Raw genomic sequence first — 17,558 nt, 5'->3', positions numbered from 1 at the left:
TAAGTTGCAATGAGAAGTTTCAGTATAAGTGTTTCCGTGTCCTAGACTGTAGGAATGTAAAAAGCATATAAAGTACACACTTCAACAAGTTAAGCACTAAATTCTCCTTAACTAATTTATAATTTACATAAAGTAAAACTTCCTTCAATTTTTTTCTAGAAGTACTGTACACAAATTGATGACAAAGGTGAATCTCTAGAAAAACTATGACATAACAAGAGTAATGTAAAAGGAACTAGTCAATTAAAACATTTCGTAAACCCTCTACAATCAAATCTAAGCATTGTATTGGCACACGGACAAACAGCCTAATAAAATCATACAGAAAATCCAAAAATAGCAATTCATGTGAAAAGTGAGTACATGAGAAAAGCAGCATCTCTAATCTGCTAGTAGGGGAAAAGTTGACTTCTTCATATTGAACAGCTAAACATAAGAAAAATTCAAATTGAATGAAAAAGTTAAATATAAAAATTAATTCAAAAAAATCCCATATAACCTGATTATAGAAAACTTTCTGAACTAGGAAAATTCAAAATTCAGAAGCATAGAGGAATACTGATAACATCTAGTTACATTTTAAATGTCTAAAAATATAAACATAGCAAAAGTTAAATGAAAAATATACATTTGCAACTTACATCACTAGAAGGGGTTGAAAATATACCTAATACATAAAATGCTTATAAAAATTAAGACAAAAACTCCAACTTACAGAAAATGGACTTGAAATATATGCAGTTCATGTAAAAGGAAATATGGTCTTTAAGAATAGGCAAAGAAATGTTCAGCTTCACTCCCAATAAAATACAAATTAAAACTACAATGAGGTCCCATTTCTCTTCTTTAAATTAGCGAAATATCAAAAGTTTGACAACACAAAACTGTGGTGAGGTCAGAGGTAAATAAGGACTCATTTTGTGGGTAAGAATGCAAAATGGGACAATCTGCATAGAGGGAACTTTGGGACTTAGCAAAATTACATATCTATTCATCCTTTGACACAAATTCTAGGAACCTTCCCCCAAAACCTAGCAAAAATACAAAGTGATCCATGCAAAAGGAAATTAATCACAGCATTATTTGTGCTATGAAAAAGAATGGAAAAAATTCAAATACCTATCATTATAAGACATTGAGTAAACTATGGTAGATCTACAGAATACTATTAATTATAAAAAGGTTTACTTTTTGCCCACTCCTTACTATTAAATGAAAAAAGCACAGTAAAATATGTATTCATTTATCTACAAAAAGGTCATGATGTATGGATGTATATCTGTTACATGGATCTTGCTTTTCTATCCAACCAATTTCTATCTTTTTAAATAGGTTTAGAATATTTACATGTAATGTAATATTTTTAAGTTTGGGTTAAAATCTATCCTAATAGTTGTTTTCTATCTGTTCTAGCTGTTCATTGTTCTGTTTGACCTTTTCTTACACCTTTTATGGATTGAGTAATTTTATGATTCTATTTTATCTCCACTTGAACTTTATATATACACCTCAGTAGTCAATGTTTTCAGTGATTATCCTAGGGTTGACTATGTACATCACTAATAAGTCCTAGCCTATCTTCAAATAATATTATCTGCTTTAGGTACAATATGTTTGTGCTATTTTTTTATTAATTTTAATTTAAAATATACTATAAGCCAATAGTACACTTCACTACAATTGTTGGCTTAGTCTTGGCATTTAGAAAATATAAGCCGTAGGCTGGCTACCAGTTTTTGTAAAGAGTTTTACTGGAACACAGCCACGTGCATTCATTTCTGTATTTGTCTATGGCTGCTTCTGTGCTACAAGAACATAGAGCAGGGGTCCCCAAACTATGGCCCCCGGGCTGCATGCGGCCCCCTGAGGCCGTTTATGCGGCCCCCACCGCACTTCCGGAAGGGGTACCTCTTTCATTGATGGTCAGTGAGAGGAGCATAGTTCCCATTGAAATACTGGTCAGTTTGTTGATTTAAATTTACTTGTTCTTTATTTTAAATATTGTATTTGTTCCCGTTTTGTTTTTTTACTTTAAAATAAGATATGTGCAGTGTGCATAGGGATTTGTTCATAGTTTTTTTATAGTCCGGCCCTCCAACGGTCTGAGGGACAGTGAACTGGCCCCCTGTGTAAAAAGTTTGGGGACCCCTGAATAGAGGAATACTTATAACAGACACTCTACGGTGCCTAAGTTTAAAGTATCTGGCCCTTTAAAAATTGTTTTCAAGCTCCAGCTTTAGACAGTTATGTTTCAGTGATTAAAAATAAGTAAAATTCCACTTTATATATATGGTTCAGCTTTCACCATTTCCAGTTCTCTTCATTTCTTTGGGTAGATTTTCTGTCTGGCATCATATTTGTGGTACATTTTTTTTTGTAGTTCAGGTCTTCTGGGAACGAATTCTTTCAGTTTTTGCTTCCCTAAAAACATGCTAATTTCTCCTTCTCAAATTGAGAGTTAAGACTTTTTTACTTCCAGCATTTTAAAGATGTCACTTTGTTGTGTTCTGGCTTACATAGTTTCTGAGATGTCTGCTGTGTTTCTTATCTTTAGTGTTCTAAGTTAAGTAATATCTTTTTACTTTGGTGGCTTTCAAGATTTTCTCAGTGATTTTCAGTCTGAATGTCAAGCAGCTAGGTAAACTTAAAACTATATAGGTAGATACATTGTTATTAACTTAATTAGGGTACTCCATTTTTTTTACTTCTTCTTTGTAGCCATGTCAGGCAGAGCACCTAAAAAATGTTTCATTTTATAATAATAAAGCCACCAACACAAAATAATTACAATTCTTAAATTGATGACAAAAATACCTGTAGGATTTGCAGCTGGCTGGAAAAATACACGTAACTTTATGCTTCAAGTAGGTACTTTTGTCACCCACGTGCGATTTGTGGCCCCGACTAGCACTAACCACTGCACAAAGAGACTGCTGACTGACGGGCTCACTCAACTCATGCATGAATCGCACGCCTCCCCACCAACACACCTCCCCCGCCCCGCTTGTACCTGTGCACCCGACCGTGGTATTTTGTGGAAGAGCCACACCGACTAAGTGATAGGAGGAAGTGTGTGTTGTAAATGATCCTGCTTATGTTCTCTGAATTTCTTGAATCTGTAGTTTCAGGGTTCTCTTTAGCAGTAATTATATCTCTTCTGAGGCCTCCTTCTACACAAGTCAGTGGTTCTTCTCATCAACCATCTCGAGTCTCTGGGCTCTACCAATACATTCTCTTTCCTACATTCTTCCATTTTTAGGGTCAACAGCAACTTATTAGAGTGCTAAGTCTGATTCACCATCTTCTCTTTGTCTCTTCTCTCAAGGAAGAGGGTCTATAAATTAAATTCCCTTGATTGAATTCTCCATAATATATGATTACATTTCCCTAACTAGTTCTTGGCTAAAATAACTTATATATCTTAATGAAAAAGGAAACAAAAATAAGTTTATTGATGATCATTTCCTACAAGACCAACAGGAAATTATTTTCTGTCCTCCCATGTTTCAAAATTAGAATGGAAAACTTTTCCAGAATATCATAGCAAAGGAAAACCAGAGCCAACAGAGTACAGTCTACATAAGTCACACATTTATTTCAATTATGTAAAAAAATACATAAGTTTGTCTTGGTGCTTTGATCCTGCAGGATTTTCTTTTTCTTTTCTATTGAGCTATAATTGACATGTAACATTGTATTAAATTCAGGTGTACAACAAAATGATTCAATATTTGCACTGCAAAATTATTATCACAAGAAGTTTAGTTAATATCTATCACCACAAGTCACAATTTTATCTTCTTGTGATAAGTGCCAAGATCTACTCCCTTTAACAACTTTCAAGTAGTATTAACTAAAGTTACCATATCCCATTACATACATATGTGCATGTTTGTATGTATATCCAATGTTCTTTATCCATTCATACATCAATGGGCTCGAGTCACTTCCATGTCTTGGCTATTGGCTATTGTAAATAATACTGCAGTGAATACAGGGGTGCAAATATCTTTTCGAGTTAGTGTTTTTGTTTCCTTTGGATAAATACCCAGTAACAGAACTCCTGGATCAGATAGTAGTTCTATTTCTAATTCTTTGTGGCACTTTCATACTGGTTTCTACAGTGGTAGCACCAATTTACACACCCACCAACAGAGCACAAGCAGTGGTGGGAGTCAATTTAACAACCGGTTTTCAGTCCTAATGACCGTATTAAATATAAAAAAGTGATTTACCAAAAGGTAGTTTATTATTCAGTGCATTTAATACTTAAACAAGAACAATAAAAGAGGTACACAAAACTAGATTATGTTATAGGAAAGAATCTTAAAATACAAATGAAAAAATATCAAATAATACCTGACAAAAAACAATAAAACTGTTATTTAAGCTATTTCCATAGTGCTTCTTGATTGGTGTCCTCACTTGCAATTTTTTTCACCTTTGGGTGGAATGATCATTACCACGGGCACTTAGCATACACTGTTGCACAGATGAACATTAAAAAAGAGTAAAGAATATAAATTTGTGATTTCCACATTGGGAGGCTGCCCAGGCACCCCCCTTAGATAGAACCCTGATAACAAGTGCCATTTTAACAACCGTTTTGCCGAACTCCACAAAAAATTAGGTATCAGCTCTGCCAAACTGGCTGAATCCCACCACTGCACACAAGGGTTCCATTTTGTTTACATCCTTGCCAACACCTGTTACTGTTTGTTTTTTTTAAATGTAAACAACTTTATTTAAAAGATATGCTTTCCTGAAAATGTTTTTTTTTCCTTTTGTGCTCTTTCCCTCCACCTCCCCCATCCACTCCCCCCCCCCCCCCTGCAGCTGTCAGTGTGCTCTATGTATGAGTTTAAAGCCTTCTAACAGGTGTGAGGTGATATCTCATTGTTGTTTAGATTTGGACTGGGTTTCCTTTGCTGGGCAAAAGTTTTCATAGTTTTTTTTTAATTTGATGTAATCTAACTTGTTTACTTTTGCATTTGTTGCCGTTGCCTACAATGTCAAATGAAAAAAAAAATCCCCAACATTGATGTGAAGGAGCTTACTGTCTACGTTTTATTCTAGGAGTCTTATGGTTTCAGGTTTTATGTTCAAGCCTTTAATCCACTTTGATTTGATTTCTGTGTAAAGTGTAATTAGTGGTTCAGTTTCATGCTTTTAAATATGGCTGTCCAGTTTTTCCAACACCATTTACTGAAAAAACTATCCATTCCCACTGTATATTCTTGCCTCCTTTGTTGTGTTTTACTTGACTACATATGATGGGTTTATTTCCGGGCTCTCTATTCTGTTATCTATGTGTCTGTCTGACCTTTATGCCAATGCCATACTGTTTAGTTGGTTGTGTAATATAGTTTGAAATCAGGAAAAGTGATTCCTCTAGCTTTTTTCTTCTTTCTCAGTACTAGCTTGGTTATTCAGGATCTTTTGTGGTTTTTTCTAATATTGTGGAAAATGCCATTGGATTTATTATAGAGATTGCATCAAATCTGTAGTTTGCTTTAGGTAACATGGACATTCTAATAATCTTCAAATTTATGAACATGTTTTTATTTATTTTCTTTCGAGTTTCTTTCATCAGTATCTTATAGTTTTCAGTTTATAGGTCTTTCATCTCATTGGTGAAATTTATTACCAGGTATTTTATTCTTTTGGATGAAATTGTGAATACAATTGTTTTCTTAATTCCTGACAGTTATTAGCATATTGAAATGCAAAGAATATTTATACATTAATTTTGTATCCTGAAACTTTACTGAATTAGTCTATTATCTAACAGTATTCTGGTGGAGTATTTAGGATTTCTACATAATATCATGAAATCTACTAACAAAGACAATACTTCTACCAGAGAATATAGTAACATGTTTAACTATTTTATTTATAGATATTATATAGATATACTTATGTACAGAATAGTGTAAATATTAATTTAATCCTTTAACTTAATTATAATATTTATATCTCAAGTGATTTAAAAATTAAAAATACATGATATATATTATAAACAAGAATTCTACAAACTGATATGAATTATAATTAAATATACTAATACTCTAACATCCCATCTAGGCACTTTGAACACTGTTTGCCATCCCTGGGAGGCTCTACTGCTCCTTCATCTAAGTTATCACAATCATTCCTTCAGAGCTCAGCTCAAGTGTGAGCCCCCTAGCAAATTTTCTCTGACTTCCCAGACCAAGTCAGGTCCCTTGTTATATTTCCTCACTGTAACCTGTAATTCTTTCATGGCTATAATTACAGAATAATGTGACTGTTTAATATCTTTTAGCTCTGTCAAGTCTTTGAGAACAAGGACTTAACTACTTTATTTTCTATTTTATTCCTAAAACCAAATACAGAGATATACAGAATAAAGGAATGACTATGGAATAATTGTTAGAAGGATTTTCTGGCTTACATATTTATTTAAATAAAATAGAATTACAGAGTTACTTTTTTTTTTTTTGTATTTTTCTGAAGCTGGAAACGGGGAGAGACAGTCAGACAGACTCCCGCATGCGCCCGACCGGGATCCACCCGGTACGCCCACCAGGGGGCGATGCTCTGCCCCTCCGGGGGGGTCGCTCTGTTACGACCAGAGCCACTCTAGTGCCTGGGGCAGAGGCCAAGGAGCCATCCCCAGCGCCTGGGCCATCTTTGCTCCAATGGAGCCTTGCTATGAGAGGGGAAGAGAGAGAGAGAGAGAGAGAGAGAGAGAGGAAGGAGAGGGGGAGGGGTGGAGAAGCAGATGGGCGCTTCTCCTGTGTGCCCTGGCCGGGAATCGAACCCGGGACTTCTGCACGCCAGGCCGACGCTCTACCACTGAGCCAACCGGCCAGGGCCTACAGAGTTACTTTTAATACCACCATGTTGCTATTTCCCCATTTTTCTTCTGGTATTAAAAATACAATGAACTTTTCTACTAAAGTAACTTTAAATAATGCAGAAACTTTTCTTTAAAAAAACATTACTACTTGACAAACCAGTAAGATAATTTACTTTCTTTTGTCTAGCACTGTCATGTTAGATATGATTTGCTTCTGCTTAATTCATTATTCTTTTAATGAGATATAGCAAAAAGTCGAGCAAACAATAATACAGAAGTCAACAAACAACTTGATTATTTTCTTTCTTTCTCTCTCTCTCTCTCTCTCTCTCTTTCTTCTTTCTTTTTTCTTTTATTAAGTGAGAGGCAGGAGACAGAGAGACCAACTCCCACATGTGCCCCCAACTGGGATCCACCAGGCAAGCCCCCTACCAGGCAATGCTCTGCCCATCTGGCACCACTGCTTCATTGCTTGGCAACCAAGCTATTTTAGCACCTGAGGCAAGGCCATGGAGCCATCCTTAGTGCCTGGGCCAGTTTGCTCAAACCAGTGGAGCCATGGCTATGGAAAGTGGAGGAGGGGGGAGAGGGAGAAAGAAGGGGAAGGGAAGGGTAGAGAAGGAGATGGTTGCTTCTCCTGTGTACCCTGACCAGGAATAGAACCTGGGACTTCCACACACTGGGCCGGTGCTTTATCACTGAGCCAAGCCGACAGGGCCGTTGACTTAATTTTCTTTAAAAGTACTTTTATAATCCTTAAAAGCACTTTCACATTACAATACTAAAGTTAACAAAGATTATATGGAAGGGGAGAAAATCTACATAGTCACTAAAAGAAGAATACTTTTTCCTTATAAATAATGTATTTATATCAATATTTATTTTATTTTCCTCAGAAATTAGTAGAAAATAACTGAAACTGTTTTAGTAGTTTTCAAAATAAACATATAAAAATATTCCTCATAGTTACCTAGTTCTCTTTTATACTATCTCACTCACTACTTATGGAAACTGACTATCCCTCCACCATTTCATGGTTCTGGTGGGGCTGCCCATGGAGTATACTCCTTTCCCCTCGCCATTGGTGGACTTGTCATCAAGCCGAGACAAAAATTTTAACCACACTCTCCTCAACACAGTGATTAGGTTCAAGCAGTGGGCACACACAACCTTGGCTGAGCCTGAGTCAACCACATATTTTGGGGGTTAGAGGTGGGAGTGGGGTTTCTTCTCCCTTGGTTAATAAATTAAACAATCTCAGAATTGTCAGCAGCCCAAACAGAATGAAACCCAAAGAGAAAGATGGAGAAAACTAGTTCTAGTCTTTGCTTTTTCATGGTTTAGTCCAGTGGTTCTCAAAGTGTGCACCAGGGCACACCGGTGTGCCCTAGGAGATTTCCAGGTGTGCCCTATGGTATTCCAGAGAAATTTGTGCCTGTTGGGGACAGAGATGTGGGGAATTGGCTGTAAACTGACAGTCTGCCCAACCCCCCACATCACTTGCCTGATTAGGTTGCAAAGGCTGTTAAGCTGTGGTGCTGGATTATTCACACTGCCCCCCCCCCCCATGTTCCCCTGGAAAGACTGGAGGCAAGTTTCTTCTATCCTTTGTTTGGTGTAAAGTTAACATGATATGTATGGTGGGGGTTTTGGATTGATGATTAAACATAAGGAATTGTTTCTTAAAGCCTTTTAGATTTCTATAGAAGAAGAGTATGTGGCAATATCTTAAAAAGCTTTGAATATTTTACTAGTTTTCAACATCCTATTTATGTGAATTAGGATTTTCTACCCTCAACACAATTAAGAGTAAAAAGAGAGGAATTCTTCAATGTATTGACGAGGAAATGAGAGCTTGCCTTTTAAATTTATGCCCAAACATTGAAGAAATCGCTAGGACACATCAGGCTCATGTTTCTCATAAACACAAGAATGAAAACACTTAACACATTCGTGCTGGGACCTGCCAAATTTACAAAATCTTACTAAAAATGTATCTCTATATATATAAAAACGTAACTTTTTTGTCATTTTTAAAATTTTTTAACCCCTCTTTTCTACGAATTCTAAAAAGCATAACAAAAAATGTAACATAAAAATGTTTTTTAATGTCAGAATAAATTTAATTTTGTCACGCTTGGACTTTAAATATCACCACAATCAAGGTGATTAACATATCCATCACCTCACATAGTTAGTTCCCTACTAAAATTTTAAATATATACAAATAAACCTTTAAAGCATAATGAACATGTACTCTATTGAGTCAATCTTCTAGATACTTACATGCCTGGAAACATTCTTGCTACTTTTACATTTACCAGTTAGAATGAGTATAAAATTATACAATGAAAGTAATTTCCCCCCAACTCCTTACATATACTTACTAGTTATATTCTACCACAAACTTTTGGTTGTATAAGACTGATAACATCTTCCCTGGCAGGATAGCTCAGTTGGTCAGAGCTACGCCCCGAAGGGCAGAGGTTGCCAGTTCCATCCCCAGTCAAGGGTAACAGATCAGTGTTGCCATTTCTCTCCCTCTCTCTCAATAATTAAATAAGCAATAAATTAAAAAAATAAATAAATAAATTTCATAAAAGACTGAAATCAATCTGATATTTGTTCCTTTATAAGTGACCCAGTTTTTCCTCTTTAGGTGTTCAAATCTGTTTTTCATTTTTGATACTCTGATGCCAGATAATGATATATTAGATGAATATCTTTCATATTCATTCTGTTGAACACTTGCTGGGTTTTTTTCAGCCTAGAAGTTCATGACTTTGAATTCTGGGAAATTCTTTTATTATATCTTTGAAAATTTCCTCCTATATATTTTATCTAAGTTTCTCTTTTCTGTCTAGCTAAATCATGAACTTCCTACATGAAGCCAACACCATTTCTTTTCTGACACATTCCTTCTCTTTGGTTTTGATTTACATTCTACCTTAGATTGTCAACTTGACTTTCCAACCTTCCTACAGAACTTTTTAGTTTCCACAAACTCATTTCTAGTATTTTGAAATTCCTTTTATACAACATGCTGTTAATGTTTTAATACTATATATATATATGTGTGTATATATCTTTTCCACTCTCTCTGAAAACACTAATTACAGATTTTATAATTCTTTTAATTTTTTTTCTGTTTTAAATATTAACATTTTCTTACAAAATTTTGTTTGCTCGTTTTCATTGTATTTTTTCATGTTGAAAGTATTCCCCATGTGTCTGATGATTCCTGAATATTCATTATTGTTTAAGAATAAGGTCATAAGTAAATGAATTGGGGGTCCTCTAACCATGTCTACAGTTTGGTGACTGGTGAGGTGTTTTGTTTTGTTTTTTAGGATAATTAAGTACCCAGCTAGCTGTCTCAAAGAGCTAGAATGTAAAAAAAAAAAAAGTAGCAATACCATTTTTCCACCCTAGCCTTGGGCCTAAAGCTTGGTGATTGGCCGGTGTGCAATTAATGCCTGTATCTACACCCTCCCAAAGTATTTCATTCCCTACTCTCTATTTCATACCTTTTCTGTTCAAATTCTACACCTTTCTCGGATGCTGTGGGTAGGGAGGAAGGGCAGATGACTTCCTCCTATCTTATAAAGCAAAGGGATAATTTTCATTGCTACTGGCAGTTTTAAAAAAATGTTTAAGAAATAAGTGATAAGTTGCTTAACAACAGGAACACGTTCTAAGAAATGTGTCAACAGGCTGTTTTGTCACTGTGTAACTATTAGATGGTATGAGCCTATTGCACCCCTAGGCTATATAGTATAGCCTATTGCTCTTAGGCTATAGCCTATACAGCACGCTACTGTAGTGAAGACTGTAGGCAAATAAGAAGTATCTGTGTATCTACACGTATCTAAAAATAGGAAAGGTCCAGTAAAAAGGACTTTAAAAAAGGCAGCACCTGTATAGCTCACTTACTGTGAACAGAGCATGTAGCGCTGGAAGTTGTGTGGGTGGGTGAGTGAGTGAGTGGTGAGTGTGAAGGCCTAGGACACTACCGTACATTATCGTAGACTTTATAAATAGTATATATTTAGGCTACTCTACTATTATAAAATAAATGGGGGTTTTTTTTGTTACTAAATTAACCTTAGTTTACTATAACATTTTTACTTTCCTATATAAACTTAAATTTTTTTAAACTTTTTAATTCTTTTAATAATACTTTGCTTAAAACAGTGGTTTTCAACCTTTTTACACTTGGGGACTGGTGAAAATCAGAAAATTATTTCAGGGACTGCTAAGGCAAAAGTCAGCGTGAGCAAGAGCAAATTCAACTAAGATCATTGTGTCTATAGTCTTCATACAACGTCAGGGTGGTTAACTTCCGCGGACCGGCAAGAAATTTCCGGCAGACTGGTCCATGAACCAGCCGCTGAAAAATACTGGCAGAAACACAAACAAATGTTGTGCAGTAGTACAAAAGTAATTTTTTTTTAAAAAGAATCTTTTTTATTTTAATATATTGATTTCAGCCGGGGGGGGGGGGGAGAAAGAGAGAGACAGGAACATCAATCTGTTCCTGTATGTGTCCTGAACAGGGATCAAATCGGCAACCTCTGTGTTCAAGCCAATGCTCCAACCAATGGAGCTATCCCGCCAGGGCAGCAATTTCTTTCTTTATATTCTTATTCTATACGTTTTATTTTCTATTTTTAAATTTTTACTGTTTATACTCTTTTTGTTAAAAACTAAGATACAAACATACACATTAGCCAACCCACATCTTGTCTCACGGGAAGGTCTCCAGGGCAGTAACACACATGAGCTGTATTCTCCTGTGATAGCAACGCCTCTTCTGAAGGACCTGCCTGAGTCTCTTCCTGAGGTCTCACTGTTTTCAGAAATACATCCGTGATCATTTGTTTGGTTTCTTTTTACCTCGTAGATTTGCTTGTAAGCAGATAATGCACCATGAACCTCCCTTTCTATTAGTGAAAACCACAGCCCTGGTGATTTTTACAGCCTTTGCACTAAGACATCAGGATGGCTATACCACTAAGCAATGGGAAATTTTCAGCTCCATTATAAGCCTCTGGGACTTCCGTGATACATGCAGGCTGTCATTGACCAAAACGGCATTATGTAGCACATAACTACATAAAAATAAATATATATAAATACAATAGTACATTTCACAAAAAAATACTTATTCTATATGATGTACCCATATATTCTACTGTGTTTTGTAATGTTGATAACTGATTTCAAAACCCATTGTGATGTGGTTGCAATCTGAGGCACAAAAAGGAAATTAAGTTGTAATTGCTCTGCCATGTTTGAAGGACCAACTACTCATCTATCTGTTTTCTGTCCCTCAGAAAATTGTTTAAATCTTTCATTCACTGATGACTCTTCCCTCTTTTCTCTTCACTGTATCTCTCTCTTTTACTTCTTTACTATAAATTGTAGTAGGATCTAGGAGGGTAAAAGGATAACCACAAGTCCTGAGTCTGTGATCTCTAACTCAAAGTCCTCTACAGTACAAGTATTTTTAAAAACCAGGCGTTTCCTAACCTCTTTCTAGCCTATTTAAGGTCCCTCTGCTAACTGTGGTGGCCTTACTGGCTGCAGTTTGGGACTTACCATTACAGTCTGGCAATGCAATCTGGGGAATTCAAAAGGAAAGGAAAGTGCTGGTAGTGACCATAAGACTCTATAGAACGATTCCTTTTACAACCAAAAGTAAAAGTAAACTTGTGGCTAAATGTTCAAAATTAAATGTAAATACTTAAATGAAGAAATGGAAATTTCTTTTTGAGGGAAGACTTTAGGAAAGGTGCCTTTCTCAAAGAAATAATCAAAAACCAATTTTCAAATACACCATTATAAGTAGTAAAGAGTACTTACAAAGCAAGGCTACTCAGAACATACTGGACGTGCTCACATTCATCTGGGAATGACGCGCTGGCCGACGTGAAGCAGCAAAGTGCGGTCTGCAGAACCTGCAGCTGTGGCAGAGGGACCTGCCAGCGCCCAGCGTAGTCTTCCACCACCTGCCAGGGGGGCAATCCACACGGCACATTATTACAGACATGCTCGCCACGATCCCATCTGGAAAATCTGAATAAAACTTACGAGATAAATTAGGTAAGCATGAACATAAATGATGGGGAAAGGGACTTTTTTAGATTTCATCTAAAAATAAAATTATCTTTGAAAATGTGGAAAGGAAATATATCATAACTGGCTGTATTATTCAGTTGCCAAATCTTTACCAAACTTTCTAGCTGTGTCAAAATACCAATTAATATTACATAGCTAGACAGCAAAATATAGTAATAACAAAAAGTAGCAATGAGTATGCAGTATTATTATCTTTATTTGTAAGACGGCACTCTAAGCCTTCTGACAACAAATGAGTAGTACAAATGTAGTGGCATGATGCTCTATGAAAGTTGAAACTGTACTATATATATGAGGAGAAAAGAGCCTATAATATAATCAGTTTGGGCTCCATCAATGGGTAGGTCATTTACTTTTCTGTTTATTACTTTTCTTCCCATAAAATGAAGATACTAATGCTTATCTTTCATGTTTACTCTGAAGATAAGTTGGGATAATTTATGACAAAACATTTTAGAACCATCAATTACTATAAAATATTGATTTATATCTAGTATATATCTATAAACCTATATACAATTATATCATGCAAGACTGCCGTATTAAAACAATGTATTATATAAATATTTAAAAAATTTACCACATAAAATGGGTTGGCAAACCATGGCCTATAAGCCAAATTTGGCCTGCAACCTGTTTTTGTACAACCCACTGCTTAAAATGGATGTGATATTTTTAAATGGTTAAAAAACATGTTTGTGATATGTGAAAATCACATGAATTCAAGTTTCAATGTCCACACAGTTTTATTAAAACATATCCAGCTTCATTCATTTATGTATTACCTATAGCTGCTTTCCTGATAAACAGCCAAGTTGAATAGTTATCAAAATTACATGGCTCACAAAGCCTAAAATATTTAATGTCTACCCCTTTACAGAAAGTTTCCCAGCTCTGATTTAAAGGCTGGTAAAACTAATGCAGAGTAAAAAGGAGAGAACACCCAGAGCTCAAGGACTTTTCATCCTAATCACTTCCTTTTGGGAGACATATAATTTTTCAAAAAGACTGTCAGCCTTTATCTTTTCAAATATATTTTATAGAAAATGACCTTGAAAAATAGAGATGACAGCTCCCTCCAGACCAATGAGCCTGTTTACTGTCCTGAATCTTCATGATGTCATCTCCTTCTGGCGCAAAGGGCAGGCAGATCTGCTTGCAGACCACTATAAAAGACTAGGGTTCCCTGCGCTGTGATGGAAACCTATTTTGAATGCAGGATCCACCTAAGCTACTCACAACACCTTTGTATGACTTGCGGGGCGAGTAGAAACATCACAGACACAAAGCTCAGGCTGCTTGCTGTACCGTGAGGAGTGAAGTCACTTATATCTCCCCCCGAGATTCCTGTCTTCTGCCAGCACTCCTGAGTCGGTGCAAGCTTAGATAAACTCTCAGACCCTTCACTGTTCTTTGACAATTACAAGCCGCAATATCAGGTAGTAAGCACATGTCTCCAATGTTTCCAGGACCATGTATGGATGAAAAATAGCTAGAGGGTATTACCTCTGTGAACCTGTACCCCCTTCCAGATCTTGTAGTCCTTACTAGTTGGAAAGTAAAAACTCCTACTAACTATGACGACCCCAAGTAGGGCAGACTTTTCTAAACCTCCACAGGCTGAAAAAGAATGTTAGATAAAGAGTGGTTTCCTAGCTCCAAATTTCCTCTTCGCTACAGGGTTTGACCAGCTTTACTGCCTCTTTTTGGCCACCTTAGCACCATTTTTGTCCCATGAAAAAAAGTCAACTGATAGTCCCCAAATCTAATACAATAAAAGTCCTTGGCACCAACACTTTCAATGTTTGCCACAAAACCCTTGAAGAGGCATAAAACTGGCTGAAATTTACATATCTTCTTACACTGTTTAATGACATGGCTGATACTATTAACATAACACTGTAACACCATTTCTCTTTTACATATTTTTCTTAAAATATGTAATACTATATACATTATATTGCCCTTTTACCTTGAATTTTTTCTCCTGCACTATAAGCGCTAGCATTAAGCATTCAGCTAATGAGAACTGATACCATGACATTATAATATGCTGGCCATAATGCAGCAAACAACACATCTTCCATTTTTCTTTTTCTTTTGTATTCTAATAAGAAATAGTCCTAGCCTAATAGCCAGAATAATGCTAACATTGCTGCAAAGAAATAATACTTACTTAGACTTCTAAAATCAACTATTACTACAATTTTAAACCCTCTGAGAAATGGTCTAAGAAACAGAGGGTCAGGATCAGCAGTCCATTTGACACTGGTAGAAACTTTTATTTTCCTCTTTTGAAGGGCATAACAAACATTACTGTACTGCAATTTACTATAAATTATAGAAACTATATGAGTACTGCTAAAAGAAGTTCGAGCCAAAGCCAACAGAAGTAACCATGACATGAGGGGAGTTGAAGGGAAGAGCAGAGCTCCTGCCAAAGAACGAGGCTGAAGATTCCAAAGGTCCTACAGCACCTTCTCAGCACTCCTGTTTACAGAAGTACATACCTTGCTCTATCAGGATACAGCATATACTACACGCTGCCATATTATTTACCAAGACAAATTATTGTGAGAAAGAGCAGATTCATTCTGTGTCAAAACTGTAAAACAGTCTTAAGGTAAACCTATTCAGTTCAAATTATTTATACATTCACTATTTAAGAACATTAAAATACATCATTCAAAATAGTATGAATTGTGTCTCCCTAAAATTCATGTATTGAAGTCTTAAACTATATTTGGAGATAGGGCTTTTAGGAGGTAACTAAGGTTAAATGATGTCATAACGAAAGGGTCCTAATCAGATAGAACTGTGGCCTTATAAGAAGAGGAAAAGGGGTCTCTCTGTCTCCCCACATGTCTGCCCTGAGGCAAGGCAGCCCTCTCTAAGCCAGGGAGAGTCTTCTCTACAACCCGACTGACACTCTCATCTCAAACTTCCAGCCACTAGATTCGAGACAAAATTACCTTCTGTCGCTCAAGCCGCCAAATCTGTGGTATTTTCTTATGGCAACTGGAGCTGACTAATATACAAGTATGTAAAAATAATACAAATGTAGCAAATATAAGAACCCCACCCCAAAATGTTTCTTTATTGATCTCTCTTTTTTCTAACATAACAATAAAGATTACCGAACACAAATTTGTCACTGAGCAAACACCCCTCTTGATTTTTATCTAGGTAATGATCGATTAGATCATTAACACAGTATCAAGCATGACTTTATTTCTATTAGTTGGCCATTCACAACCCTGTCAGTTTCCTCCCTGAAGTCTCCCATTCTCATCAACTTTCAATGTTTCACACCTCACAGTTCCCAAGTGTCAAACTGTTCATTCTTTTTTATTTATTTATTTTTTTTACAGAGACAGAGAGAGTCAGAGAGAGGGATAGACAGGGACAGACAGACAGGAACGAAGAGATGAGAAGCATCAATCATTAGTTTTTCGTTGCGTATGGCGACGCCTTAGTTGTTCATTGATTGCTTTCTCATACATGCCTTGACCGCGGGCCTTCAGCAGACCAAGTAACCCCTTGCTTGATCCAGTGACCTTGGGTCCAAGCTGGTGAGCCTTTGCTCAAACCAGATGAGCCCGCACTCAAGCTGGTGACCTTGGGGTCTCGAATCTGGGTCCTTCTGCATCCCAGTCCGACACTCTATCCACTGTGCCACCGCCTAGTCAGGCAAACTGTTCATTCTTAATTTCATTGCTTGTTTGTATAGTGAATCCATCCACTTTCTAAACCTGATTAAAGAAACCAGAGGACACACATTACTATTTCCTTCCATTATAAGAAAGTCAAAAAATGGCTGGTACACAGGCCTGTATTAATCTGTTGAACAAAGATTAATACAATCTGCCTATTGAGTAAATTTGTTAATTTTCCTAAAATAAACATTATAATGAACACTGAGTTTTTCCCTACCCCTTTCAGTCTGATTATTCATTTGTAATGTATCTATCATATATATAAAAATATATATATATATTTCCATGTTCTGTCTACTGAGAGGGCCTAGGAGCAATGACATTCCAGTAACATTCAGTAATATTATGCATACTTAGGGCCTAAATCTTGGTTACTAAACACTGTACTCAAAAAAAGAAAAAAAGAAACTTGGGCTACTCAAGAGCAAGGAGGCTGGGCTCCTAAAGACCTCCTACAGCAGGGCTAGAGCAGGAGAAATACAAGATGAGACTGGAACATTTTGTGGTGCCAAAAAGTAATGAAATGCTAAAAGAGAGGGGGGGGATTTAAATACACATGGGGCTATCCTGAATGGGCTCCTAATTGCTAAAGATGGAACAATTTGAGCAATAAAATAAAGGATGGTAATACTGGACTTTAATCCACGGAACCAGATAAATATCCATGAGTCCATACTAATACAAATAATCAAATAAATAAATAAATGCCAGACATGAGACAGCTCTTCCTCACAGTAGAACCCCAATAAATAAACGTGGAAGAAAAGAAATAGGTAATCACCATTAGACAAATATACAACAATGCAGACAAAATCCATGGATCAACACTACTATTAGTGGGGGAAAGTTTGAGGAGATGC

General features: G+C 36.3%; 1 protein-coding gene across 2 annotated transcripts in view; it reads right to left on the bottom strand.

Moving 5' to 3' along the window:
• Positions 1–17,558, bottom strand: part of ZNF654 (zinc finger protein 654) — a 78,109-nt gene that overhangs the window by 34,539 nt on the left and 26,012 nt on the right. For both annotated transcript variants that reach the window (XM_066347633.1, XM_066347632.1), the window contains exon 2: positions 12,707–12,852. In XM_066347633.1, the coding sequence (XP_066203730.1) occupies positions 12,707–12,852 (146 nt within the window). The remainder of the gene's footprint in view (positions 1–12,706; positions 12,853–17,558) is intronic.

Source organism: Saccopteryx leptura, chromosome 8 (genome assembly GCF_036850995.1).
Source record: "Saccopteryx leptura isolate mSacLep1 chromosome 8, mSacLep1_pri_phased_curated, whole genome shotgun sequence".
Lineage (NCBI taxonomy): Eukaryota > Metazoa > Chordata > Mammalia > Chiroptera > Emballonuridae > Saccopteryx > Saccopteryx leptura.
The sequence above is the reverse complement of the archived record's forward strand: the minus strand, read 5'-3'. Positions and strand labels throughout refer to the sequence as shown.